This window comes from Eulemur rufifrons, chromosome 21 (genome assembly GCF_041146395.1).
Source record: "Eulemur rufifrons isolate Redbay chromosome 21, OSU_ERuf_1, whole genome shotgun sequence".
NCBI lineage: Eukaryota > Metazoa > Chordata > Mammalia > Primates > Lemuridae > Eulemur > Eulemur rufifrons.
In genome coordinates this window covers 20,533,926-20,560,493 of record NC_091003.1, presented here as the reverse complement: position 1 = coordinate 20,560,493, position 26,568 = coordinate 20,533,926, and the positions used below count along the sequence as shown (strand labels likewise).

Here is a 26,568-nt window from a genome sequence, read left to right as displayed (position 1 = left end):
CCACCACCTGTGCCAGGCAGGCCTGTGCTAAACACTAGGATTATGGTCTTCATCTTTGAATTTTCACTCTAGCAGGAAAGGCAAACATGGAAATAAATGCAATCCTGTGGGATAAGAATATGCCAAAGGTTGTATGAGATGTGGTAGGCTCCAGAGGATAGTGGAAAGGACTATTTGGCCTTAGTCAGGAAAGGCTTCTTAGCCAAGGAGACATTTGACCTGGGTTTTGAAGGATGAATAGGAGTTCAGTAGGTGGAGGAGGGTGGATAATTTCCACTCTGAAGCTTCTTTCCAAACACTCATGTCTGGGAAACAAACGGTGCTGGAAATTGGAAATCCTCACGCAATAAACAGACAAACAAATAAATAAATTTAAATCCATACCTCACGCCATATACAAAAATTAACCAAAAAAAAAAAAAAAAAACAAAAAACAAAAAAAACACGTAGACCTAAACATGAAACTTAAAACCATAAATATTCTAGAACAAAACAGGAGAAAAATCTCTGTAACCTTGGGTTGAGCAAAGTTTCTTAGATGAGACAGGTATCATCAAGAGCACAGTTCATAAGAGAAAAACTTGACTTCATCAAAATTAAGCACTTCTGCTTTTTGAAAGACTCTATTAATATGAAAAGGCAACCTAGTCTGTGAAAATATCTGCAACTCACATATCTGATAGAGGATTTGTATCTAGAATATAAAAATTACTCTCGAACTCATAAATAAGACCACCTGAAAAACAGATGGGCAACAGATTGAACATTCATTTCACCAAAGGAGATAAATGCATATCAAATAAAGCACATGAAAAGATGTTCAACATAATTAGTCATTAAAGAAATTAAAATAAAACCACAATGAGATACCACTACACAATCCCTAGAATGGCTACATTTTAAAAAGATTGATCGTACGAAGTGCTGGTGAGAATTTGGTGTACCAAAATTCTCATATGTCACTGGTGGGAATGTAAAATAGCACCACCATTTTGCAAAACAAAACGGTTTCTTAACCCTTGGTCTAGTTTAGCAGTTCCTTAAAAAAGCTAGCCATATACCTTTTATATGACATGTCATTTTACTCTAGATATTTAAGCAGAAGAATGAGAGTGGATGTTCATACAAAAATTTTACATGAAAATTCATAGCAGTTTTATTATAGCCAAAACCTGCAAACCACCCAAAATGTCTATCAACAGGTGAATGGGTGATACATCATGGTATATCCATACAATGGAATACTACACAGCAATGAAAAGGAATGAACTTATAATACCCAAGAACATGGATGGGTCTCAAAAGAGTTATGCTGAGTGACAAATCCGAGATAAGAGGACAACTGTATGATCCCATCTTTGGGACCATGAAAACGTACACTGATCTATAGTAACAGAAGGCAGGTTAATGGTCACCTGGGACTGGCAGGGGACAAGAGGAGGGGAAGAAAGGATTACAAAAGGGAACTTTTGGGGGCGATGGATATGTTTGTTGTCTTTATTGTGATGATGGTTTCATGGGTGCATATGTCAAAACTTATCTAATTGTACATTTTAAAGACGAGCGGTTTATCTTTTGCCGATTATACCTTAAGAAAGCTGCTACACACACACACACACACACACACACACACTGCGGGATACTATCCACAGAGTTTCTGATTCAGTTACTATGGGGTGGGGCCCAAGAACTTGCGTTTCTCACAAGTTCCCAGTAAATGCCGACGCTACTGGTCCAAGGACCCCAGTGTGAGAACTGCGGTAGTGCCCTCTGTTTCTGCAGTGGGTGGGGGGATGTGTGTCTCTCCCATCTTTAAATCCCTGGGGACTAATCTACTCTTCACCTTCTGGCCTCATTCACTGGGGGGAGACCCTTCAGTGTGTTCTTTCTTCATCCTCCTTTTTCCCCACCGCTGGAGGGCGTTAGGGGCCCAGACCTTGACCTTGAAGGCGACAGATGAGACGTTATCCCAGCGCTGAGTTCTCTCATTCATTTAATGAGTTTTGCCGAAGTCTATCCATCTGAATCAGCAGGGCAGTGGTGGTTTGTTTTCCTGTCGGTTTTGAGGAGGAAAAAGGGGCCAAGCTGGGCCCCTGCGAGCTCTCCCCAGCCTGGCCTGTTTGTTAACAGGCTGCATAAAGGAATTGGTCACAGTGTGAAGTCGTGTCAAAGAAGCATTTGAAGCAGTTTTCTTTTTTTTCCCTGTGTTTCTGTGGGGCAGATTTTTCAGACCAATTGATTTGCAGGAACCGGTAGGGTGTTGCTTTGTTCTCTCTCTGCTACCTGGCAGGTATCAAGGGGATGTTTTTTCTGTTCTTTGAGAACAAAAATAAAGGCTGCAAACTCATTGGTCTTTGATACAAACTTGGGCTTGTTCCTAGGGTTGGGCTATTTGGGGACAGTCTCACCAAGGGAATCTGGTGGTCAGGAAATGCCCTCCAAGAATGAGAGCTGCTAAGCATGAGCCCCCAAGCTTTTCAGATTTAGCAAAACATAATACAGGATGCCTGAGTTAAATTTGAATTTTGGAATTTTGGATAAACATCAAATAATGTTTGGGTGTAAGTATGTCCCAAATGTTGCATGGGCAAGCCCGAAGCATTGGGGCTGTATCAGGGAAGGCTGCCTGGAGGAAGCGACTGTGAGCCAGAACTGAACTGAGAGCAAGTGACACAGGTGCAGTGAGGCCGGCATTCCTGCGACACTGGGCACTGGCTGCAGAGGTAGAGGTCAGGGGTCAGCTGGAGCAGGGACCCAGGGCGGAAGTGCTGAGATCCCCAATGTGGCGCTGACCAGGCGCTCGATGGCTGTCCCCACGCGCCGACTGCCAGTTCCACGTCTTAGTCCCTGCCCCGCGCCCTCGCCGCCTGCCACATTTCAGCTTTTAAGTGGAACTTATCTGAGACCTGCTGAGCATCAGGACACACCTGAAATCACAAAGCTTTCCTATTCTTTTCTTCTTCTCTGTAATTTGTTTTTCTGCAACGTAGCCTGGTATTTTTTTTTGTTTTTAAAGTTCCTGGCAGCCGTGGTAGTCATCATCATCATAATAATAATATTCCTTGCCTGCCAGCAGTTTGCTTCTGGCTGTCACATTCCAGGCGTGGCCGGAGGTGCATTTACTTCTCATGACGCGGTTGTCAGCTGCAGAGGAACAGTCTCCAAAGGGCAGGGTGGCAGTCACTCGCTTGTGCCGGGGCTCTGCCGGGAGCTTTCCTGTACTTAATCCATCTGTTTTCCAGGGGTAGCCAGACTCAGAGAGGTGAAGTGACTTGCCCAAGGGCACACAGCTTTTAAGTGGTGGAGGCAGAACTGGGATCCAGTTTGTCCTGACTTCACATCCGCTACTTTTGTTCTTCCCACTCTGTCGTCTCCGTCCCGCGTCGTGGCTGAAGACCGTGTGCTCCAGGGTCTGATCCACTGTACACCCCTGGGTCACTTACCCTCTCTCGGCCTTAGTTTTTCCACCTGGGGAATGGGTAGAGCACCACCCAACTCCTCAGGCGACTCTAAGGATCGGAGCCTCAGTAGAGCGATATTTATGAACTCTACCCCTCCCCAGCTCGGTGCTCTTGGGCAAATAACTTCACCTCTCTGAGCCACAGTTTCCTCCTCTGTCAGTTGGAGAGACCCAAGACTGCCTCATAGGAAAAGACCTAGTACAGTGTAGTAGGTGCTCAATTAATGCTTTCTCGCCTCCCCACTTCAAGGGACTCTCAGTGCCCAGGAAGGAAGGGAATTGGTGAGATGTTGAGTGAGGGGCAGAACCACTTGGGAACAGGCTCTGGACGGACACCCATCCCGCCCTCCCCACGGTATCCGTGAGGTTCACCCGCTTGCGTGGGCACCGATGTGTTATTTCTTTTGCGAGTGAATTGAGTCAGTGTTTGGCGTTTTCCTCCCTGAGCTGGCTCCCGGTCCGGGACGTGGAGGGCTGGGAGAGCCCTGGGCAGGTGGGTTGTAGCGCCCCAGGGGAGCCTACCTGGCCCTGGAGGAGGGATTGGTTTACCTCCCCATGGGTCGGACTCAAACAGGCCTGCCTGAGGCCCCCCAGTGTACTCATATCCCGGGGAGAGGATGCCCAGGTGCCAGTCCCCTCTTCCAGGGAGGCCTCCAGTAGCATCCGTCAGAGAGCAGCTTGCCGCTGCAAGCCGTGGCTCCCCACTGCCCTTCGCTCTGTGAGAGAGGCCTGAACGCCTGCCTGTCCTTGGGGTCCTTACACTCGAATGTCCCATGCTCCCCCAGCCCCCTGCCCGTCTCCTTGCAGACCTTTCCTGCTTCCCGGCACCCACTTAGCCTGGCTCATTCTGTTTGCCCTTCCTGAACTGCTTCATATGCCACTTCCTCCAGGAAGCCTCCCATCCTTCCAGTCAGTTCCAGGCCCCTGCCCAGAGTCTCCCCAGCCCCTGGCATGCACTCTGTGTGTCACCATCTGTTTGCACATCTGTCCCCCACAGTGGATTGGGAGCCCATCGAGGGCAGCGCCATACCTGACTCACCTCCATGAAGTGCGGGGCATGAACTTGGGCAGCAGCGGGGAAAGGTGTCCCTGGGAGGTGGAACAGCCTAGGCAAAGGCATGGAGGGAGAGAGGTGGTAGTGAGTAGAAACCATCATTCATTGAGCACCACTGTGTACCAGCTACCCTGCTGAGTGCTTTGCACATGTCAACTCATTTAGTCCTCACGACAGCCCTAGGAGGACAGTAGGATATTATTTCCATTAAAAAAAAAAGTGAAAACTGAGCTTCTATGCAAGGGCAAGAGACTTGTGCAGAGTCATACCGTTGGGATTGCAGAGTCAAGAATTGTGTCTGACTGCAAATCCAAACCTGGCCTCTCTCAGCATGGCAGGAATCTCCTGGGTACTCTAAACCCAGGCCGTGTTAATATGGAGTGAACATTTTGGATTTTATTTTTTTTCACTCAATTACCTGCAGACTTTGGTTGACCTTGAGACTGATTGCCTCAGAAAAACTCTGGGCATCTTGTGATTTGACTTTTTTTTTTTTTTTTTCCCTCCCACTGATTTTTTTTTTTTTAAATTGAGGTAGAACATAAAGTGTATAACGTATACTCATTGTAAGGGTACAAGTCAATGATTTGGGCTGTGATTTATTCCATTCATTCGACTGATTTCTGTTTTCACGATTGTGATCCAAAGAGTGGCTTTTGTCAGGGCACCACGCAGAGGTGTTTGAAGAACAATCGGCTCTCTGCAAGTTTAAGGAACTGCAAACACCTTCCCGATCCTAATCGTTTTGGATCAGAGACGTATCTATTTGTTGATTCATGGCTTCTGTTCCAAAAGAGACAATGGAAGGCGGGGAGGGGAGGAAGAGAGGGAAGCAAATGAGCTTCAGCACCAGTTTTCTCATTCTTCTCTTCCCGTGAGCTAAGGGGCGGAGGATGGAGTCCACCTGTAATTGAAAGCCAAACGCTCGCAGCTGACGGTGGGAGCCGTAATAAATGCGTGGGCACTGTCCTTTCGGCGTCCTTTTTCTGCTACTTTGAAATCTCATAAATAACCGAGAGTACGTTGGTAAGACGCTTTCCTTCCCTACGTTGGCTCCAGCTGCGGTTGCTAGGTTGAGCTTCTGGTTGCTAGGGATTTTGTGGTCCTGTGGTGGCCCAGAAACATGATGGATCAGTGGAACATGCTTTTGCTATTAACTGACATGTTTCCATAGCAAATCTCTCAATGTCATTGTGTGCTTTGACGTCGCTCCAACTGGTTGATGATCCTTGCAGGTTTCCCAGTTAGAAGTGGCTTGAATGGAGGGGACGAGTGGCTCGAACTGGGAGTCAGAAAAGCCTGCTTCTAGTCTTGTATCTGGTGTTAATTTGCTGTGTGACCTTGGGCAAGTGTCTCTCCGTCTCTGGGCGCTGGACGCTACAAAAATTCAAGGACCTGCTTTGACAGCCTATAGTTCATCGCCCAAGTTCTCTAAGCAGGCCAAGCCCAAATCAGTTTCTCGTTATCTGCTGGTGGATTATTGACAAAAGAATGAATCCCCGTGCCCGGCTCACTTCCTCTCTACCCAGCAGGCTTCTGGGCTGAGCCTCCTTGGCCAGATGGTGTGTGCACAGAAGTTTCAGACTAATTTTAATATTCAATCACACATAATTGGGATCATAAATCTTAAAAAAAAAAAAAACAAAACAACCCTACAACCCGTAAACATCTGATCATGTCATCTTCTCTTGCTTCCTGTTAAAATCCTTGGCAGTTTCCCATTGCCGCCCTGGGGGTGGAAAACTAGCATCATTTCAGTTACTCAGGCAGATCAGTTGGTGGTAGCCACAAGAGGAGATGTCCCGAAAGGAATCTGGACTCACTGGCTTGCTATGGGATCTTGATTGATTAGTGATGTCTGCCATGAGTCCAGGACTATCAGTAGGGACACGTACGCGTATCTGCCAATCAGGGCCGGAATGTAAAGCCCATGTCCTTTAATGTAACACTTGAGGCCTTTAAGATTGGCCCCCGCCAGTTTCTCAAGTTTTACCTTCTCCCCTTCTCTGACCCCCTTCCAAAAATACTAATCAACTGCTTCAACGAACGGATCATCTGTTGTTCCCCAAATCCCCCTTTGCTCATGTGGTTCCTTAAGGACCTTTGTTACGTTATTGGTTAACTCTGCTGATTTATCTTTCCCACTTCGATCCCAGTTTGGTCTCATCTGCACTCTTCTTCTTGGCTCCCCTGGGTGGGATGAATTCCCGCTCCCTTCTCTGATACCCCAGAGTTCCTCGTGTAGACCCGTAGCCCACCTTCCACGTAGCCTGTCTCGCACTCAGTGGCTTTTACATCTCTTCCCACTTCTACCTTGAGAGGGCCTCAAAGTCAAGGTCTGGGTTTTTGCTCACCTTTGCATGCCCGGACCGGAGCCCAGCGCGGAGCAGAGCCTCCGTAAATCTGTCCTGAGTGAACACACACACAGATAAAACTCACGCCGCATGGCGAAGTCAGATAGGAATGACTCTGATAACTTTCCCAGATGTCTGAGTTGGTCAACACTCCTCGGCTTCATTGTGGGTCATTTCCTGCGGTAAGAGTGACCCCCACAGTCTCCTGAGACCCAGCTTGGCTTCAAGTTGTGGGTTCGCCTGTTCTCCATGCGATGGACCCTTTTTCTCTTTCTCCCCGTCCTGTCTCAGCCTGAAGACAAGCAGAAGGCGGCGGCTGCCTTTGCCCAGCTCCGGGGCGCCATGGAGCTGCTGGGCATCGCAGAGAGCGAGCAGAGGGCCATTTGGCGGGTGCTGGCAGCCATCTACCACCTCGGCGTGGCGGGGGCCTGCAAAGGTACGTGCTTCCCGCTCGCTCACCTGGGTCGCCAGCTGTCTCCTTTGGCAGGTGCCTGACAAGGCCCTTCTCCCGGCGAGATGGGAACAGGGTCAACCTGTCACCTTCCGCGTCTCCGGGAGGCTGCTGAAACCGGGCGTCACGAGGAGGAAACAGGGCTGGAATTTTCAAACAAACCTTCTAGACCAGGTCTGTCCAAAAGAACTTCCTGCAATAACGAGGATGTTCTCTAGCTGTGCTGTCCAGCCTGGCAGCCACTAGCTGCCGGTGGCCATGGAACACTTGGCATGTAGCTGGTGCACCTGAGGAATTGCATTTTTGGTTGTGTTTAATCCTAATTTGAATTTAAGTAGCCACACGTAGCTAGTGGCTACCGTACTGGGCAGAGCAACTGTAGAATATGCGAGAGAAGAACCCAGCAGTCTCCGGTCGCCATCTCGGTCAGCTTCTGCAAACTCCAAAGGGGAGTCTTTCTGTGGGTACCTCTAGGCGAAGCGGAGTTCTTATTTTCAGCGCTGGTTTCTCAGTGTGGGGACTGAGTTGCTATGCTTTGATCATAGCAACATTAAACAGTCACCCCATAGAAAACTGCAAACGGGGCCCGGGAAACTGTTCATTTTTTCTGCTTTGCGCCATCTAACTTCAGCTCAGGACTTCAGACAACGTAGCCTCTATTAAACCTTTTCGCAAGAGCCACCCCAATCGCTGAGATGGGTCAACACTGACTTTGTGCCCAGACCTGCGCTGGGCGTGGGTGGGGGGATGGGAGAGGCTGTGCGGGCGCCGTCTCTCCTTGTGACTTTGCCATCCTGTTTGGAGAGATGAGACTTCCAAGTCTGAGAGCATCACCCAGCTTTATTAGCTGACAGAGAGCGGGTGCAACGGCATTGTTCAGGAGAGGCGTGAAGGCTCGGCGTTGGCACGTAGACCTCTGTGGTCTGGGGGTGCGTGGCAGGAGGCCAGCCAGCGTGTTTTCCAGAACAGAAAACCAAGACTTGGGAGGGCTGCGTGTCATAAACCGCAGGGCGTGGACTCCCGAGCGAGGCAGATTTGGGTTAAACATGACTCTCTCAGATCCAGTGGCTGCTTTCAGTGGGCTGAGAGTGGGTTTGGAATAAACAGAATGAGGATGAGGGGGCTGACGTGGGCCGCGCTCCACCAGAAGCAGACCGGGAGACGAAGACTGGGGACAATTGTGCCTCATGTGGGAGAGGATCCCGGGGGCAGCAGGAGGGAGACGGGGTAGGGAAGGCAGGTGATACAGGTGTGTTAGGAGCAGCTTCCCTGGGCGGTTGACGCTCAGTCCCACTGGGGACCCCTCTGGGACACTCCGCTTGCCTTACCCCAGAGGCCGGGAAGCTGGGGTATCCATCCAGAGACAGGGGAACCCCCGGACTGTGGCCGTGCCAGCAGAGAGGTGAAGGCGCCCAGTTAGATGCCTGACTTTCTCCTCCCGGGCCAGAGGGTGGCTGTTCCCTCCGATGACTCAGCGACCTAACCCACGCATGCGAACGCCTGGGACGATAGAAGAGAACATCGCTTTTATAAATATTTTATTAATGCATGATTATGGCAATAATTTCTCCCATCCCTCCCCCGCCCCCTCCACCCCACCTTGTAAATTATTTTAAGAAGAGCTGCCATCAGTCTGCCTGGGAGGCCTGCCCGATGATTTACTTACTATATATTCTGCTTTGGAACATTTCATAATAGGTTGCTCTAAAATCAGCTATTAAGAATTTCAAAGTCGTATATAAATGTCTTTGCTTTGTGTCATAACAGATCATTTTGAAATATATTAAGAATCATGTTCATTAATCAAGGTTTTTTTATTTTTTTCTTCATTAAAATGATACTCTCTTCTCAGTGCGCTTGGCTTCCCAACTTAGTTTGAGAGCGCTGATCCTATTTTTAAAACCCAAAGACAGTCCCTGTGGGGAGATTCGGGGGACTTACAACTGGACTCAGGGTTTTTGAACCGTTACAGCAATCCCAGTCTGTCGCCGCAATATTGGTTTGGTGTCTGACAATTGCAGAAGCCCTGATATCTCTGTTGTGCCTTTTGATCTGATTAGACTCATGTATTCATTCCGTGAGGGAAAATAGTGCCGTTGGCAAGAGTCCCGAGTCGGCCTGCTGGGTGCGAATCCCAGCCCCATCTCCCCGAGCCCGGTTCCTCCTCTTGAAACGGGGCTCACGAGGGTCACAGCGACAACCACTTGGGAGGCGTGTTGTGAGGATTAAATGAGTCAATGCCCCAAACCGTGGAGCCCAGGACTTGGCTCCTGGTGGAGGGGTTCACAAGTCTTCACTTTCATCCATTGCCATTTTATAGACAAGCAGACAGCGGCACAGAGAAGGTACGTCACTTACCTGGTAGCACACAGCCAGTACGTTCCAGAGTGAGGTCTGGGCCATTCTCCTTTTCCTGGGGCCCCTGTGCTCAGCACTTACAGATCTGACCATGTCACCGCCTCCTTACGACAGCCTGGGACGGACAAGGATGATGCCCATTTTACAAACGAATAAACCGATGCCCACCAGAGAGTTTCATACATATTCCTCAGGACACACAGCCACAGCCAGAGATGGTGTCTGGACTTGGGTCTGCCCGAGCTGGGCCCGGCCTCTGGAACCCCACCCTACCTGCCGGGCACCCTCCAGCAGGACCACGACTCAGTCCAGTTCTGACACTGACCGCCTGCGGCTAGCGTGGACCCCACAGGGGGCGGGCTTGGTCCCATACGACTGGCCCCGCGACGGATGCTGGCTGCAAGCACCGGGCCTCCTATTCTTCCAGCCAACTGGCTCTAAAGTTGGGGCTTCCCAGCACCCTGTCCTCCCGCTTGGTAATTCACTGCAGTGACTCCCAGGACTCAGGAAGGCACTTGATCTGCTACGACCGGCTCTTTATACATGACGCAACTCAGGAAGAGCCAGATGGCAGAGCCACACCCGCAAAGTACAGGGAGCTTCCTGCCCTGTCCCCGAGCGACACCCTCCCAGCACTTCGATGTGTGGGAAGCTCTTGGGGCCCCATCACTGAGGGGTTTTATGGAAGTTTCCTGATGCAGACGCGATTGATTAAATCAGCAGCCAGCGGTGACGGGCTCCATCTCCAGCCCCCCCTCCTCCCCAGAGGTTGGGGGGTGGGGTTGAAAGCCCCTAACCCTCTAATCGTGCGTGGTCTTTCTGATGGCCGTCCCCCATCCAGAAGCTACCCAGGGGTCCCCGGCCACCGGTCATCTTAGGAGCATCCCCAAGACACTCTTACGGAGACCCTGAAGGTTTTTTGGAGCGTGTGCTGGGAACCAGGGATAAAGGTTGAATATATATTTATCACGGGGGCCAAGCCCTGAGCAGCAGCCCCCAGGGTTGTGGCCTCACGGGGATGTGTGGCATTAATCCCCAGTGTCCTGTGTCAGCCAGACTGGGGAGGGGCGGCCGGGGTGCTGGGCCGGAACCCAGGGCACCCACCGGACGAGCAGTTTTCCTTTCCACTGTCATCCTCTTGCCCACTCTGGGCACTATCGCTTCCTCTTTCTCTGCTGGAAACGTTCTTTTCCTTTCTTCCGGCTTTATAAGGGCTCCAGCCCTTCTTTGATCTTTAAAAGGCCACTGTGCGCTTGCAGGGCGGTCCCAGGCTGATGACGGCCAGGCCTCCCGTCACCACGTGGTCCCTGCCCAGGCGGCTTCCGCACCGACATCACACAAGACCCCCACAGCAACTTCCTGGGACCCTCCTGAGCCTCCTCCTCTGGGGCGTCACATTGCACCCCCCCCCCGAGTTCCCATCAGGTCCCCGCTGACCCCTGAGTTCTGCCGCCACCTCCTCCCCTGTCCCTTCGGTTCCTCCGATGCAATGCGGTGTCCTTTATCGCTGGAGACCTTCCGGCGCCTTCCCTCGGGCAGCTGGCTGGCTGCCTGCAGGGGCTCAGGCTAAGCCTGTCATCAGCCAGGTGCCCTGGGCAGCCCCAGAGTCAGGGAGGACACCTCCCCTCGGGATGTGGCAGAGAAAAGGACACGGACGCTCTGGCGTCGGCCAGGTCTAGGTTCACATCTCAGCTTGGCCTTTTACTGGCTGTGCGTAACCTGGGTCAAGTTACATAATTAGCCTGAACTTGATCTGTCAAACGGCAGCGCAGAGCCATCTGGGGCTCACCCAAGCTCGCAGTGCTGACAAGCAAAAGTGGCCCAGACTGTTTGTGAAGCAGCTTTACCGAGGTGTAATCCACGGCCGTACGGTTCACCCGCTTAGAGCGTACACTTCAGTGGGTTTTAGAATAATCTCGAATATGTGCAACCATCACCATAGTCAATTTGAGTCAAATGTGGAACATTTTCATCATCTTAAAAAGAAACCCCTCAGCTGACACCCCCTAAATCCCTCACCCCTAAGCAATGCCCTCCTCACAGTCTTAAACCACCACTGAGCTACGTTCTGTCTCTGTGGCTTTCCCTGTTCTGGGCATCTTATACGAACGCAATCATACAATACACGTTCTTTTGTGATTGGCTTTTTTCACTTAGCATAATGTTTTCAAGGTTCATCTATGTCGTATCGCCGATCAGTATTTCAATCCTTTGTAGGGCTGAATAATATTCTATCGTGTGCATGTACCACATTTTGTTTAGCCGGGGACCATGTTTTCTTTCCATTCTTCCCAAGACCTGGGCCACAGGAACTGCTCGAGAAATGCTAATTGAGTGTGTGCCCCAAATCAGCCTGCACAGTGGTAGAATTACACCCATTCTCCAGATGAGAGGCAGAGGCTGAGCGGTTCTGGGACGGGATGGGTACATTCTAAGCACGTACATAAGCATGCTTAGAAGACTAGACTGCAGTCAGACGCACTCTGCCCTTTGTCAGCTGTGTAAGTGGGAACAGGTTGGTTTCTGTCTCTAAGCCTCAGTTTTCTCATCTGTAAAATGGGGGCAATGATAATACCTTCCCCACAGGGGCGAGGGCAGATGCCATGCAGTGATGCTCAGAGGAAGCCATGCGCTCAGGGCTTCATGGATCTCAAGATGCATCCATTTTATTTATCCTGCACATCCCGGGGTAAAAGTAAACCAGACCATTGGGTCTGCTCACCCGATCCTCTCTCTTAAACTTCTAATCGTTGGCACTGAGTTCGGTGAGTTTCACACTATTTTGACTTCAACTCATGACAAGAAACAGTTTACCTCCAGACAGACTCACTCTGGTAGAATGACTTTCTCTGTAGCCACCAATCCTGCCACAGTCTGCTTCACCTTTATTTTTATTTTTAACCTTGTACACTCTCCCACCCAGCCACCAGAGTGGTGCCCTTTTCAGACAAAACCCAGCCCACACCATCCCTCCCTCCCCCGGGGCACCCACCTTGATCAGAGACAAGCCAAAGCTACCTCAGAGACCCCCGAGTTTCCAGGGCACAGGGGGTGAGGATTCCCTAGCCCTTTCTGTGCGGAGCCAGAGGCTTGACCACGGGACCTGAATGAGTATTCCAAACAATGCCACAAGGTGGGTCTTTGTCATTTGTTCAGATGAGGCAATTGTGGCTCAGAGAGGTGATGCGACTTGCTCAAGGGCACACAGCCAGGAAGGGGCAGAGCTCAGGGCTGCCGGAACCTAAGGCTCTCCAGCTTTGCACGGGGACCAGAATCCTTCTCACCCACTGCCGCTGTCGTTGGAGCTTGTAGGGACGAAGGCCCGTGGCCCCCTAAATGTTCACTCAAAAATCACTGACTCGAGGCAGATTGATTGATGAGTTTACCTAACGTGTTACACAGGAGGCTTCAGAGTGAAGACACAAAGGTACAGGGGAAATTGTCCATTTTTATGTTTAGGTTCAATAAAGTATAGACAGCATGCAGAAATATGATTGGACAAAAAGGTGTGATCTCATACTAACAGACCGAATGGGGAAACCCTGCAAGGCATGTCTATCTAGAGTCTTCTTGGCCTCTCTGAGCATCATCCTTCCTTCTGGGTGTGGGGCAGGACCCTCTCTGGAATGTGGTCTTCTGATCAACAGTCAAACAAGGTGGGTCGGATAATTTCTTTATGGCCAGTTTTTTGGTTTTTTTTTTTTTGAGACAGAGTCTCACTCTGTTGCCCAGGCTAGAGTGAGTGCCGTGGCGTCAGCCTAGCTCACAGCAACCTCAAACTCCTGGGCTCAAGCGATCCTCCTGCCTCAGCCTCCCGAGTAGCTGGGACTACAGACATGCGCCACCATGCCTGGCTAATTTTTCTATATGTATTTTTAGCTGTCCAGATAATTTCTTCTATTTTTAGTAGAGACCGGGGTCTCACTCTTGCTCAGGCTGGTCTCGAACTCCTGAGCTCAAACAATCCGCCCACCTCGGCCTCCCAGAGTGCTAGGATTACAGGCATGAGCCACCGCGCCCGGCCTTTTATGGCCAGTTTTTACACAGATCAATTTTAGGTCTTATGGCTGGCTTTCAAAAAAGGGGTTCTGGTTTCTATGACCTGCCTTGGGGAAGTGGGATTCTGGTTTCTATGGCTAGCCTCAGGGGACAATGGGGCTGAGGGGCATGAGGACAGGAGAAGGTCAGAGAAAAAGCTTTGGCTTCTGAGGCCTTTATTTTGGGGTGCTGTTTTCTGAGCCCCAGCAAGCCCTTCTTGTGTGAGAGCGCTCCTGAATTCTAAGCAATTCTTTTTTGGGTGTGTCGGGGTGGGGGTCACTCTTGGCACAGGAGGGGTGGGCTCAGCGGGCAGCTTCCATGTAAGCTTCTTGGTTGTCCAGCGCAAATTTAGTTTTGCTCAGCCCGGAGGTCAGGGGGCGGCCCTGCTTTGCCCGGCGGGGTCCAGGCAGGGAGGACAAGACAGCTGAACTTGCATGGAGGCTGCCGGGCTCTCCCGGCAGAGGGGGCGCTGTCAGGAGTGTGAGGCCGGGTATGGTGGAGGCCAAGGGCATCGCGCATGGACGCCCGGTTGTCTGGTTCAGCTGGAACGTCCGTGCTGTGTGGGAGGTGTGGTGGGCCTGTCTGCCTCGGAGAGGGGCTGGGCCCTGGTCCGTGCAGGGGACGTGGCTGTGCTGGGCACGGACATGCTTCGTCACTCAGCTCCTCTGAGCGCTGGAGGGCAGGTGCACCCTCCCCTCCCTCGACAGCCACCTTCAGTGGCGACAGGGCAGGGCAGCCACATTTTAAGGCACACGCTCCAGGCCCGCCCTGTGCTACCACTTAGCACGTGCTGTTCCACTCGCTCCTCTCATCAACTCAGCCCTGTTCTGCCGATGGGGAAATCGAGGCTCTTCCAGGAGAAACCGCTTGCCCAGGGCGCACAGTGAGGCCACCCCCAAGCTCAGACGGGAGCCCACGTGTCTCTGGCTCAAAGGCCACCTTGTTTCTTTGTGGCCTGCAAAGGGGTGTCCTTCGTGATCAGAAGACAAAGGGTGCCCGTTGGGGCGCCGTCGAATTGGATCAGGAGAGATCGCCTGCGGGTGTGTTCCTGGGGCCACAGCTGGGAGCCCCAGACCTCTCTCCAGGGATCCTTGTGTCTTGGTGGCCTCACCCAGCTGGACATCGTCTGTGTCCCGGAAGCCCGGGCTTGGTTCCCAGCGGGGCTCCTGCTTCCCCTCTTCCCATCCTCCTTGCCCTGAGTTCTCCCGCACGGCCAGCGGGAAGTCTCAACTCGCACGTTTGATCCGGCCACGTCAGCAGGGCTGTCCGTGGCTCCCTGCGTGGGCAGTTCCAGCGCGGTCTGGTCCCTGCCCGCCTCTGCCGTCTCCGTCTGAGTCCCCGCCGCTGTGGCTCGTCACAGGGACGTTCCCCATTCCGCTCTCCTGCTGCTCCCCAAGGGCACTGCTTGTGTCTCTGCCCTCCCCTCTTCCCCTTGCTGGTCCCCATTCGAAAGCCGCTTCCCCCACCACGAGGCTTCGCTGAGCCCTGGACGAGGTCTGGTTTTCCTGCTTTGGGTGCTCCGAGCATTACCTGGCCGCCTTATTCATTTCTCACGTGGGGCGATTGGTAATTAGATTAACGTCCGTCTCCCCTGCTGGGCTGAGCGCAGAGCCCCTGTCTGATTCTGCTCACGGTTGCGTGCCCAGGGCCCGGCACAGGGCCTGGCACGTAGTACGTGCTCAGTAAATATTTGTCGACTGATATGTCTTCTCAGCAACTCTCAAGGGATGGGGAGATCGCCCTGGAATAGAATCCGGACGAGGGATGTGAGGGATTTATGCGTCCAATCGTGTTGGCAGGTGAAGGGGAGGGGCCAGGCAGAAGGACAGATGGACAAAGGGCCTTCAGAGGGAGCCATTCTGCTCCCGCGGGTGTCCCTTCCTGCCCCAACCCTCAACCACCCCGCACTGACTGCCCACGTGGCAGAGAGGCTTGTCTCAAGAAGCCGGGCGCAGCTGGCCTTTGGATCTTAGAGACCAACTGTCGTGGTGGCACGGGGGCTGGGTCTCTTTCCTCCCCTACATAATGTCCACACCTGCTTTCTGTTTCTCTGGTTCGCTGTCACCAATGGGTCCCTTGGGAAGGCGGCGGGAGGGGTCTCTGAGGGCCGGCATCACACCGCAGGCAGAAAACACCAGGTGATTTGACATCACGGTTGGTTCGCTGTTCACCGGGGCCCGTGTCTTGGGCCATCTCCCTGGAGCCATCAGACAACTGTTGATCCAAGCTCGTGTTTCTGCCCTTTGGCAAAAAGTGGCCTGTGGCCCAGTTATCTGGCGCCCATGTGTTCCGAATGGCAGCAACTGGACGCTCTCCAGGGTTTGCTGGCTAAGGAGAGAGTGCCACGTTCTATTGGTAATAAACGTGTCACAATTTCAAGGACAAAGGGAACCAGACTCCACCCCTGGATGGGGGAGCAGCAAAGTTCTAGGGCATATGGGATGGGAAACATGGGTGTGGCCCTATTTTGCCACGGTGGCCTTGAGTAAGTAACTTAAGCCTTCGGTGGCTCAGTTTTCTTGCCTGTAAAATGGGTTTATAAAGAGTAGTGACTTCACAGGTCGGCTGTGCAGATGAACTCAGGTGCCGCGTGCCAAAGCCTTTTTATAGCAGCACAGTGCAGGCGTGTCGGTAGGAGTCAGCCGTTGCAGATTATGATGTTGCCAGGCCTTCCCGGATCCCTGCTGAGGTGGAGAGAGGGTGCCCCTAGGACTTTGGCTCTCTGTTTTATTACCAGGGGCCCCCTAAGGACCCTCTTCTCACCGAAGAGTGAATCAAGGCTGACCTCCATCAGCTCTTTGCAGCAAGAGACAGTTTCTCTCTCCTGGGGTCTCTTTTTTTGTATGAGATTAAAATGAGAAACAATACTCTTCCCAGGAATCATCTCTGTTAGCAAAATTCTCTTGGAGTTTCCCTGTCCTCTGTCTCAGCGAGGGCTGGGAGGTCACTTTCCATGGATTCTCCCTTTAATCCTCACAGCAACCTTGACAAGTGAGGAAGGAGTCACCATTTGTGACTCAGGATGCTGAGGCTCAGAGAGGTTAGGCAACATTGCCAAAGTCGAACAGCATCATGTGGTGGGGCCAAGGTTAGAACTTAGTGCCTGTCTGCCTGCAAAGTTCCTGCCTTTTTCCATGACAAGGGTGCATTCTGGGTGCCTGGACCTCTGCCCTGTCTCCTAAGAGCTCCTTCTCAGCTCCATCCAGTCTCCACCCGGTCCTGCATGGGGAAGGGCGTCCCACTAAGCAGACAGGGGACAGCTCAGAGTCGAGGCCAAAGGCATGGACCAGGCTGACCTGTGTTCAATCCTGCTTCTCCTGCACGATCTTGGTGGCTCTCTTGACCACTGAGACTCAGTGTTCTCATCTGTAAAATGGGGATACTAATACTGCCCACCTCTTAGGGTTCTTGTGAGGTTTACGTTATTTAATTTGAATTTTAAAGCTCTGTCACTGTTACGATTGTCGTTATTATTATTAATGAGAAATCTGTCCACTATCCGGGCCGTTTTCCCCGGTGATGCTTAGGAGGGGAGGCCGACTTGGGCTGGTCTTTAACCCTCTCCAGTCCCCAGGATCCTGTAGCTGTCAGAGCCGATGTGCATTCTCCCCCAGAAAGTCAATCGCCGGTCACTCTGTGGTCCCTCACTCCTGCACAAAATGCCAGTAATGTTCAGAATCCAAAATGACAACAGGGCTGAGCGACGCCTGCCTTGACGGGGGCCCGGCTGTGTTCCGTTTCTCTCTGAAGGCTGGCAGGGTGTTTGCTTGTCGCTCACTAAATTTGCCAGTCTGCTTGCTGCTGACCTGTGGCTTAATATATGACGCGGTCGGACCCATGTATAACCCAAGGAGGGGGCATTGTAATGGGGCGATGACGGGAGGCTGCTACTCAGCCGGCAACTCGCTCCCCGCCTGCCACGGTAAGGGTGTCAGTCTGTGAATAGATGGGGCTGTGACTCGGGGGGCCTAGAGGAACCTACTAGAAAGACAATGCCAGTAACGAGAAAGTCCCAGCCCCCTGCCTCCTGCTGGGACGTCCCGGCACCGTCAGCCCGGGCAGCCCGTCCAGGGACGGGAGGAGGCGACCGGACACTTCCACACTGGGGCAGGTGACAACAGTGACCGTGATGCCAGGCACACAATGCCGTGACCACATATTCCTGCGCCCCGTGGAGCACTTTACCATTTTTATAGTTTTAAAGCAATCGTATGAGTAATACTTTAATGTCTTTCTGTCAAAAATGGAAACAGTATGGAAGAATAAAGGGTGAAAAAGACAGGAATTTCCCTTTGCGCACCCGGGATCCGCTGCTGTCAAAGGTGGCCGCGGTGAACGGTTTCAGGCGCTTTTTAAAAAATATAGACTTTAATGTTTAGAGCAGTTTGAGGTTTAGAGAAACACTGGACAGAAAGGACAGAGTTCCACGTGCGTCTTCTCCCCTTGACCACACCCGTCCCCCGTGATCGACGCCGTGCGATCACCAGTATCGATACACTAGCATTAATTAACATCCACGGTTGACAGCCGGGTCCACTCTTTCTGGTGTGCAGCGCTGTGGACGTTGACAGTTGGATGATGGCCTGTGTCCACCACTGCTGTGTCATACAGGACGGTCTCTGCCCCAACAGGCTGGATGTCTTTTTTTTTTTTTTCCTTGACCTTTTGATTTGCAATAATTATATAATAGAATCACAGGAAGTGACAGAAAGCATACACAGAGTCCCATGAGCCCTTCCCCCAGCGTCCCCCAGTCGTGGCATCACCCACGGCTGCAGGACACCGGGAAGCTGACGTGGGTGCGTCACTGTCACCAGGCTCCAGCCCTCATCTCCGGGCCTTGGGGACGGTGCGGTTGGCAGCATCCGCCCACGTCACGTAGGTGTGGGCGGGTGCCTGGTTGTGGCTGTTTACGCCCGTGGGGTCACATCAGCTCTGTTTCCGTGTCCTCCACTTTGTTCACGTCTCGCGTCACGGCTTGTCTTGGGGTCTCTTTCCACCTCGGTTCAGAGCGATGTCCCTAATTCTCTCTGTTGACCACAGAGAATTGCCCAGCGTGGACGGGGCTTCCGTTTACATAATAATTCTCCCGTCGATGAGCATTCAGGCAGTTTCTTGCTTTTCTGATGTTATAAATAATGCCCCGCTGGACATCCTTGTGCGCACACGGTGGTGCACGTGAGTGAGCATTTCGGAGCATTTTGGGAGTGGAACTGCTAGGTGGGAAGGTGTGTCCAGTGTTTGTCATTTCACCTTCCTTGAGTGTGTGTCTGGGTTGTTTGGCTCAAGCCCGTAGGTGCTATTGTTATCATTTCCATTTGTAGGTGGGGAAGCTGAGGCTCAGAGAGGTGAAGCCACTAACTCATGGTCACACAGCTCTAAGTGGCACAGAACTGGGCCCTCTGCCTGCTGTGCACTGTTTCGCTGGGGGTCCGAGGAAGGCCTGGCATTCTCAAAAGCACCTGCTGTCTCCACTGTGGGGATGCCACCTCTGTCCCCTCCTCCAAGACGGACGCCGGGCCTGTCCTGCCTTTGCTTCTCTGGGTTCGCTTCTGTTTCCTTAGCAAGGGGCAGAGGAGCCAGGTTCAGGCCCGATCTAGAAGTTTCTCACTGTGGCTCAGCGCTCTGCTCTGCTCCCCTCCAGTTCTGGGGGCTTCTTTCCTCCCCACCCCACCCCGGCCCCAGCTGCTTCCTGCCTTGAATGAGACAAGCCTCACCCGTGACGAGGATTTCCGAGCCCGAGCGTACTTTCTTCCCCTACATTTTTCCCGAGAGCGCGGATTGGCGTCGGCGGCTGGGGCCCGGCTGGCTGGGACGACTTTGTGGGTTTCTTCAAACTCTGTGCATGAGAGGGTGTTTAGAGCCGTGCAGACGGGAGGGGCGGGCAGCTGTGCCCTGGGTTTGGGTGGCTTCCCCATCCTCGGACAGGCAGGCTCAGCCTCCCGTGGCCTTGACTTACCCAGGGCTCTGCTGGGGCCCCCACGGATCTCCCTGTATGGCTGCAAAAGACGTGGCTCGCCCGCTCGGCCTGAAGAGCATCCCGGGTAGAGTGGAGACCCCAAGCGCTGGAGAGGGACTCAGACTGCAGCCCGCCCGAGCCCCTCTTTGTGCAGGGCAGGGACCAAGGCCCAGAGAGGGGAAGAGACTTGCCCAGGGCCACACAGCGAGGCTGTGGGGGAGGTGGGCTAGAGCCCTGGTCTCCTGACTCCCGAGCCAGTGCTCTGCTCATCTCGCTCGGCCCCTTCCTCGTTCCCTCCCTCCCTCCTTCATCCCACCCTGCTTCTCTCCGCTCCTCGCTTCCTCTCTTCTTCCTTCCCACTCATCTTTTCCATCCTACTCATTCTGCCCTTCTTTCCCCTCTCCTTCCTGTTCCCTTCTCTCTCGCTCTCCTTCTTTTCCTCCCCTTGGTGCCTACTGGATGGTGGGTCCTCAGCTGCCCGACACACCACCCTCACCTTACAAGGCAAAATTTTGACCCAGTCCCGAGAGAGAGACCCAGATGAGTGCATGATGCTGGGAGGGGCCCCCACAGTTGAGAGTGCTCTCCCCTCCCCAGCATGCCTGGAGGCACAGACCCTTGAGCTGGATCTCGAAGACAGGAGCAATTAGGGAGGGTGTTCCAGGCAGAGGGACCTCAGTGAGCAAAGGCATGGTGGCTTGAGTCCCGTGGAGCAGGTTCAGGGTCTTCTGTTTTGATGCAAAGCCTGGGGCCTCTGTCTTCCTGTCCTAAGGTACCAACCCGAGGCCTGCTGCTCTGGGGCTGTGAACTTAAGCGCTCTGATTAAGAGAGGATGACCACGTGGCCCAGCACCCCAGAGGCCTGTCCCCTCCTGGGTCCCCTCCTGCCCCAGTGTCCTCCTGCGGCTACTGGCCCTGGGTCCTCCACCCTGCCCCAGCTGGGGGCTTGGCTCTGTGCCTGAGAGCTGGTGCAGCCCGGCCTGTTCTGGACCACAGGCAAGGATTTATTCTGCATTTTCCGAGCATATCAAGCTCATTCATTAAGCTGGAATGGCTGTGTAGGGATGTTAAACAATTATGTATATATATGTTTTAAAAAAATGCGTGCTCAGACGTGGCGATGCGGGAAGGCAGAGCTGGCCGGCAGCCAACACCTGGGAGGGTGAGGTGGGAAGGCTGGGGTGCTTGGGGGACCCGGGTTCTGATTGGCTGAGCCACTCACTTGCTGGGTGGCACTGTTCTAAGAGCTTTGGCCATTTCAGCGATGTCATGGAGTAGGTGCTATTACCCCATTTACCTCCTTGACTCTCCACCAGCACTCCATGGGGTAGCTTCTGTTCATCACTCTCATTTAACAGAAGAAGAGACTGAGGTTCATAGTGTTGACATGACTTCCCCAAGGTCACACGGCTTTAAGCAGTGGAGGTGGGATTTGAACCCAGGCAGTCTGTCTGCGGAACGGTGCCTTTTCTTGCAGCCGCTTCCGCCTTTTAGACTTATCTCTTCTCTACAGGAGACTTCCTTCTTCACGGGCCTCGGAATTGTAAACCTCAGTGTGAGGAAATGCGAGCCAGATGCACCAGCATTATAAATAAGTCACATAATGTTGAGTAATTCAGCCACAGCACGGCTATTGTTGGAAGGAGAAATAACTTGGTTATTAATAAATACAGGAGGCCACAGTAATTGATAGCAATTGAACTCATGGTGCGTGGGGAAAAACAGCTATGTTATTTTCTCTCTCTCTCTACTTTTTGTTGTGTTGAGCATAAAGGAAAAGAAAAAAAAAAAACCTGCCTTTGCAGGTGGATGTGAGCATCTCGGTAACTGCAGTTCCATTACTTTCCCTTGCTCCTTCTTTTTCCTTCTTTTTCTCATTCCTCCTTTGTTTGTTTTCTCTGTTCAAATCCCAGCCTGGCTCTTACAGCAAGAGTGACCTTGGACAAGTGACTCAAGCGTGGCAATTTGCCCAGAGTCACCTGGTTAGGTGCGGGCCCTTTCAGTTAAACCGGTATTTTCCTAAACTAGTGTCTCCTAGAACATTAGACCTGCAAAGACTCTGTAAAAACATTCAGAGGACCAATAAATCTGAACAGAACGTCCCCTTCTTAGAGACTCATAAGATATACTTTAAAGGCTTTGAGAAGTCCTGCAGTTAAGAAACTTGTTTAGCCAGGCATTGACCAAATTGATAGGATACACAACTCGTTTTTCCCAGTGATACCGGTGACTGTCCCATGGAATGACTGCTAGGAGGTGCGCCGTTGGGGGGACCCTGACCCCCAGCTCTGTGGCTGCTCTGCCCTGCTCCACACCCCTTCTGCCACCCAGAGAGTTACTGACTCAGCCCTGTCCTCGGTAGCACATTGGCTGGAACCTGGCATCACCCCAGACGTGCACATGGCTTCTGAGGAATATACAAAGAGGCAGAGAAAGAGCCATGAGCCCAGACATCAGCTGCTTTTTCGAGAGCCTTCCCTTGGCCAACCAAACCGTGCTAAGCGTGGCCATGGCCTCCTCCCCTTAGCGCCTCGAAGCGGGTACAGACGCTGACACGGGGGTTCAAAGCCAAGGCGTTTTTGTGGGGGGTGATACCAGGAAGTGCCAAGAGAGGAGTGGGGAGGGGAAATGGGGAAGGGAGGCGGGAACTGTGGGCCGACCTGCCTTGGGGACCTGTTTCCCACCAGCAGCCGGGAACATGGCTGGGGACCAAAACCACACACCAGCGGTCACCTCTGCACCTTTAGCTTTGGGATCATTCTGGGCACAGTCTCCTTGCCTCCAGGTGAGTGGAGACAAAAGCACCGGGATAGAACGTGCGATCCCCTCTGGAGTGGGCCAGGGCAAGGAAGGGTTCATGACCCCCTTCCCCCAAGCCAGGCTGTGCAGCTGGCTGAAAGGCTGACAGCTGGAATGGCCGGCACGAGGATTAGACCCAGATCCTCATTGGTCCATCACCCACGTCACTGCCCAGTTGCCTTTCTCCCTGCCGTGGGTGCCAACGCAGGGTTCTCGACCTTCCTCGGGAAGGCGATGGCCACTGCCTATGTCTGGGCAAAGATCAAGGAAGCCATGGGGTTGGACTTTGTGTGCTGGCCAGCCTTCAGGGAGCTGGGTGCAGGAGACACATTTTCCTGACAAAGCCCTCCGTGTGTCTACCTGCACCTGCAGGGTGTGTCCCGGCTGCACCTGGACGTATCCCCCTGACGTCAGGCAGGATTCAGAAAGTTCAGCCAGAGTCCACTTACCACTCCTCTTTTCAGAAATAGCAATGGCCGATTTCCTTCATGACTTCTCCCAGCTTATCAAGGCCGGGAAGGTCACTGCCACTGAGAACCCTGTTTTAGAGAGCAGCTAAGGAGGGTGGTGGGGCAGGAGGAGGACAGGACATTACCCACCATCAGCTTCCTCACCCTCACCAATCACCATCATCACCATCACCATCATCACCATCACCATCACCACCATCACCATCACCACCACCATCATCACCATCACCATCATCACCATCACCACCACCATCACCATCACCACCATTATCATCACCATCACCATCACCACCATTATCATCACCATCACCATCACCACCATTATCATCACCATCACCATCACCACCATTATCATCACCATCACCATCATCACCATCACCATCATCACCATCATCATCATCACCACCACCATCATCACCATCATCACCATCATCACCATCACCATCACCACCATTATCATCACCATCACCATCATCACCATCACCATCATCACCATCATCATCATCACCACCACCATCATCACCATCATCACCATCACCATCATCACCATCACTATCACTGTCACCATCACCATCACCATCATCACCATCACCATCATCACCATCATCATCATCACCACCACCATCATCACCATCATCACCACCATCATCATCACCAATCACCATCATCACCATCATCACCATCATCATCATCACCACCACCATCATCACCATCATCACCATCACCATCACCATCATCATCACCAATCACCATCATCACCATCATCACCATCACCATCATCACCATCACCATCATCACCATCATCATCATCACCACCACCATCATCACCATCACCATCACTATCATCATCACCATCACCATCATCACCATCACTATCACTGTCACCATCACCATCACCATCATCACCATCACCATCATCACCATCATCATCATCATCACCACCATCATCACCATCATCACCATCACCATCACTATCACTATCATCATCACCAATCACCATCACCATCATCATCACCAATCACCATCATCACCTCACCATCATCATCATCACTATCACCGTCATCATCATCACTATCACCATCACCATCACTATCATCATCACCATCACCAACATCATCATCACCATTGCCATCACCACCACCATCATCAACATCACCATCACCATCATCACCATCACCACCATCACCATCATCATCATCACCATCAACACCACCACCATAATCACAGTCATCTCCTACTGAGTTCACTTTCAGTCCCCATCACAGGAGTAAGAAATTCTCATTTAGTGCTAATAGGCTTTAACGCCTCTTTCTAATACTTGCTAATCTCCCTTTTGAACAAAGAGCGAGCAGACTTTAGGCTCACAGGTAATAGCATTTAATTAGAATCTAATGACATTTTTGTGCTTATATTGCATTTATTTCTACTTTCTATTCATGACAGGTGATAATGAATTTTCATTTAAGATCGCACAATAACATTTCCTTTTGCAATGTATTTAAGTGAAAAAGGTAAGTGAGTCTCTTGAAAATAAGGGTCACAAGGATATGGCAAATTTCCTAAAGGTAGTAATTTGAAGGACTGATTTTGGTGAAGGAATAGTTCTTCCACTTAGTAGCCGTCTGTTTTCTGGTGACTTCTCTGAGTCGGTTTTCTCACCTATAAAATGGAAATGATTCTAGTGCTTTCTAGGACTCTTGTGAAGATTACATAAGAATATTAATATAATAAATTACAACTAATAAATATTGAGCTTTTTCCATGTGTCACATCTGGAACTCTAATGCAGGCTCTCTAACTCCAAAAGCCATGGGCTGAACAAAGATGCCATATTGAGTAAGATTATAGAATACATTGTAACTGCTATCACCACCATCATCATCATCACCATTATTACTATGATCTCCATCATTATCACCATCATTATCACCATCACCCTCATCCCATCACCATCACCATCACCATGATCATCACCATCATCACCATCACCCCATCACCATCACCACCATCATTATCATCACCATCACCATCACCATCATCACCATCATCACCATCACCCCATCACCACCATCACCATCATCACCATCACCCCATCACCACCATCACCATCATCACCATCACCATCACCATCATCACCATCATTATCATCACCATCACCATCATCACCATCACCATCATCACAATCATCATCTTCATCATTTTTGAGTGTCAGGACTTTTTTTTATTAGCCATGTTCCTTCTCTGAGTCTTAGTTTCATCATCTGTGACATGGGGATAGTTTACAAAATGAGGATAATAGCATGATGCTGTTGTGCAGAGTAATGGGCGTGCAGGAGGACGGTCCACAGGCCGTGGCTATTGTGATGCCCTCAGTGGCTGCGGCCAGAGCTCCTCCTCCTTGGGTGGTGTTGAAGTCCCGGATAAAGTCCTTTTCCAAATTTCTAATTTTGCCGTAAAACAGATGGATTTTTTAAGATGTCTGCTTGAAGAATTGGGCCCTCACAATCTCTTTCTGAAGGATTAAGTCCTGTTGGTAGCTGTGATTCTTATTTCAAGGAAGGAAATATTTATGGGAAGGTAAGAGATGGGAGAAAGTGTTTCTGATTTTTTTTTAATTTTATTTTTTAAAGTTGGCATATAATGTACATATATATAGGACACAGTGATTATATATAAATATAAACATATATATACACACACATATATAAAATGTGTAGTGATCAGATCAAGGTAAATCACGTCCATTGTCTCAAACATTTATCATGCCTTTGTGTTGAGAACATTCAAAATCCTCCTTCTAGCTATGAAACTATATAATATATTATTGTTAACTACAGTCATCCTGCAGTGCTATAGAACACTAGAACTTATTCCTCCTATCTAGTGGTAATTTTGTATCCTTTAACAAATCTCTCCCTATCTCCTCTTTCCACTGTCCTTCCCTGCCTCTAGTATCCTCTGTTCTACTTTCCACTTCTATGAGATCAGTATTTTTTAACTTCCACATAGGAGTGAGAACATGCCGTGTTTAACTTTCTGTTTTTGGCTTATTTCACAAAATGTCCTCCGGTCCCATCTATGTTGCTGTAAATAACAGAACTTCATTCTTTTTTATGGCTGAATACTCTTCCATTGTGTATAGCGATCAGATTTTCTTTATATTGTATCTGTGTTGGACACCTATGTCGATTCTATATCCTGGCTATTGTGAATAGTGCCGAAGTAAAATGAGGGTACAGATGTCGCTTCAAAATACTGATTTCTTTTCCTTTAGATAAATGCCCAGTGGGGACATTGCTGGATTGTATGGAAGTTCCATTTGTCATTTTTTGGGAACCTCCATACTGTTCTTCATAGTGGTCGTGCTGGTTTACATCCCCACCAACAGTTCCCTCTTCTCCGCATCCTCATCAGTATTTGTTACTTTTTGTCTGTTTGATAAAAACCATCCTAACTGGGGTGTGATGACCTCTCACTGTGGTTTTGATTTGCATTTCTCTGATGATTAGTGATGTTGAGCATTTTTTGTATTTGAGCATGTATTTATTGGCAAAAATGTTTTAAGGATGGCACCGCTATGTGTTTTAATAAGTCATTTATTTTTATTTGGATTACAAAATTAGTGC

At 51.0% G+C, this 26,568-nt stretch overlaps 1 protein-coding gene across 1 annotated transcript in view; it reads left to right on the top strand.

The window, feature by feature from the left end:
* MYO18B (myosin XVIIIB) overlaps positions 1 to 26,568 on the top strand; it is a 231,417-nt gene that overhangs the window by 20,663 nt on the left and 184,186 nt on the right. Inside the window, exon 11 of the mRNA XM_069497098.1 lies at positions 7,160 to 7,304. Coding sequence (XP_069353199.1) covers positions 7,160 to 7,304 — 145 coding nt within the window. The remainder of the gene's footprint in view (positions 1 to 7,159; positions 7,305 to 26,568) is intronic.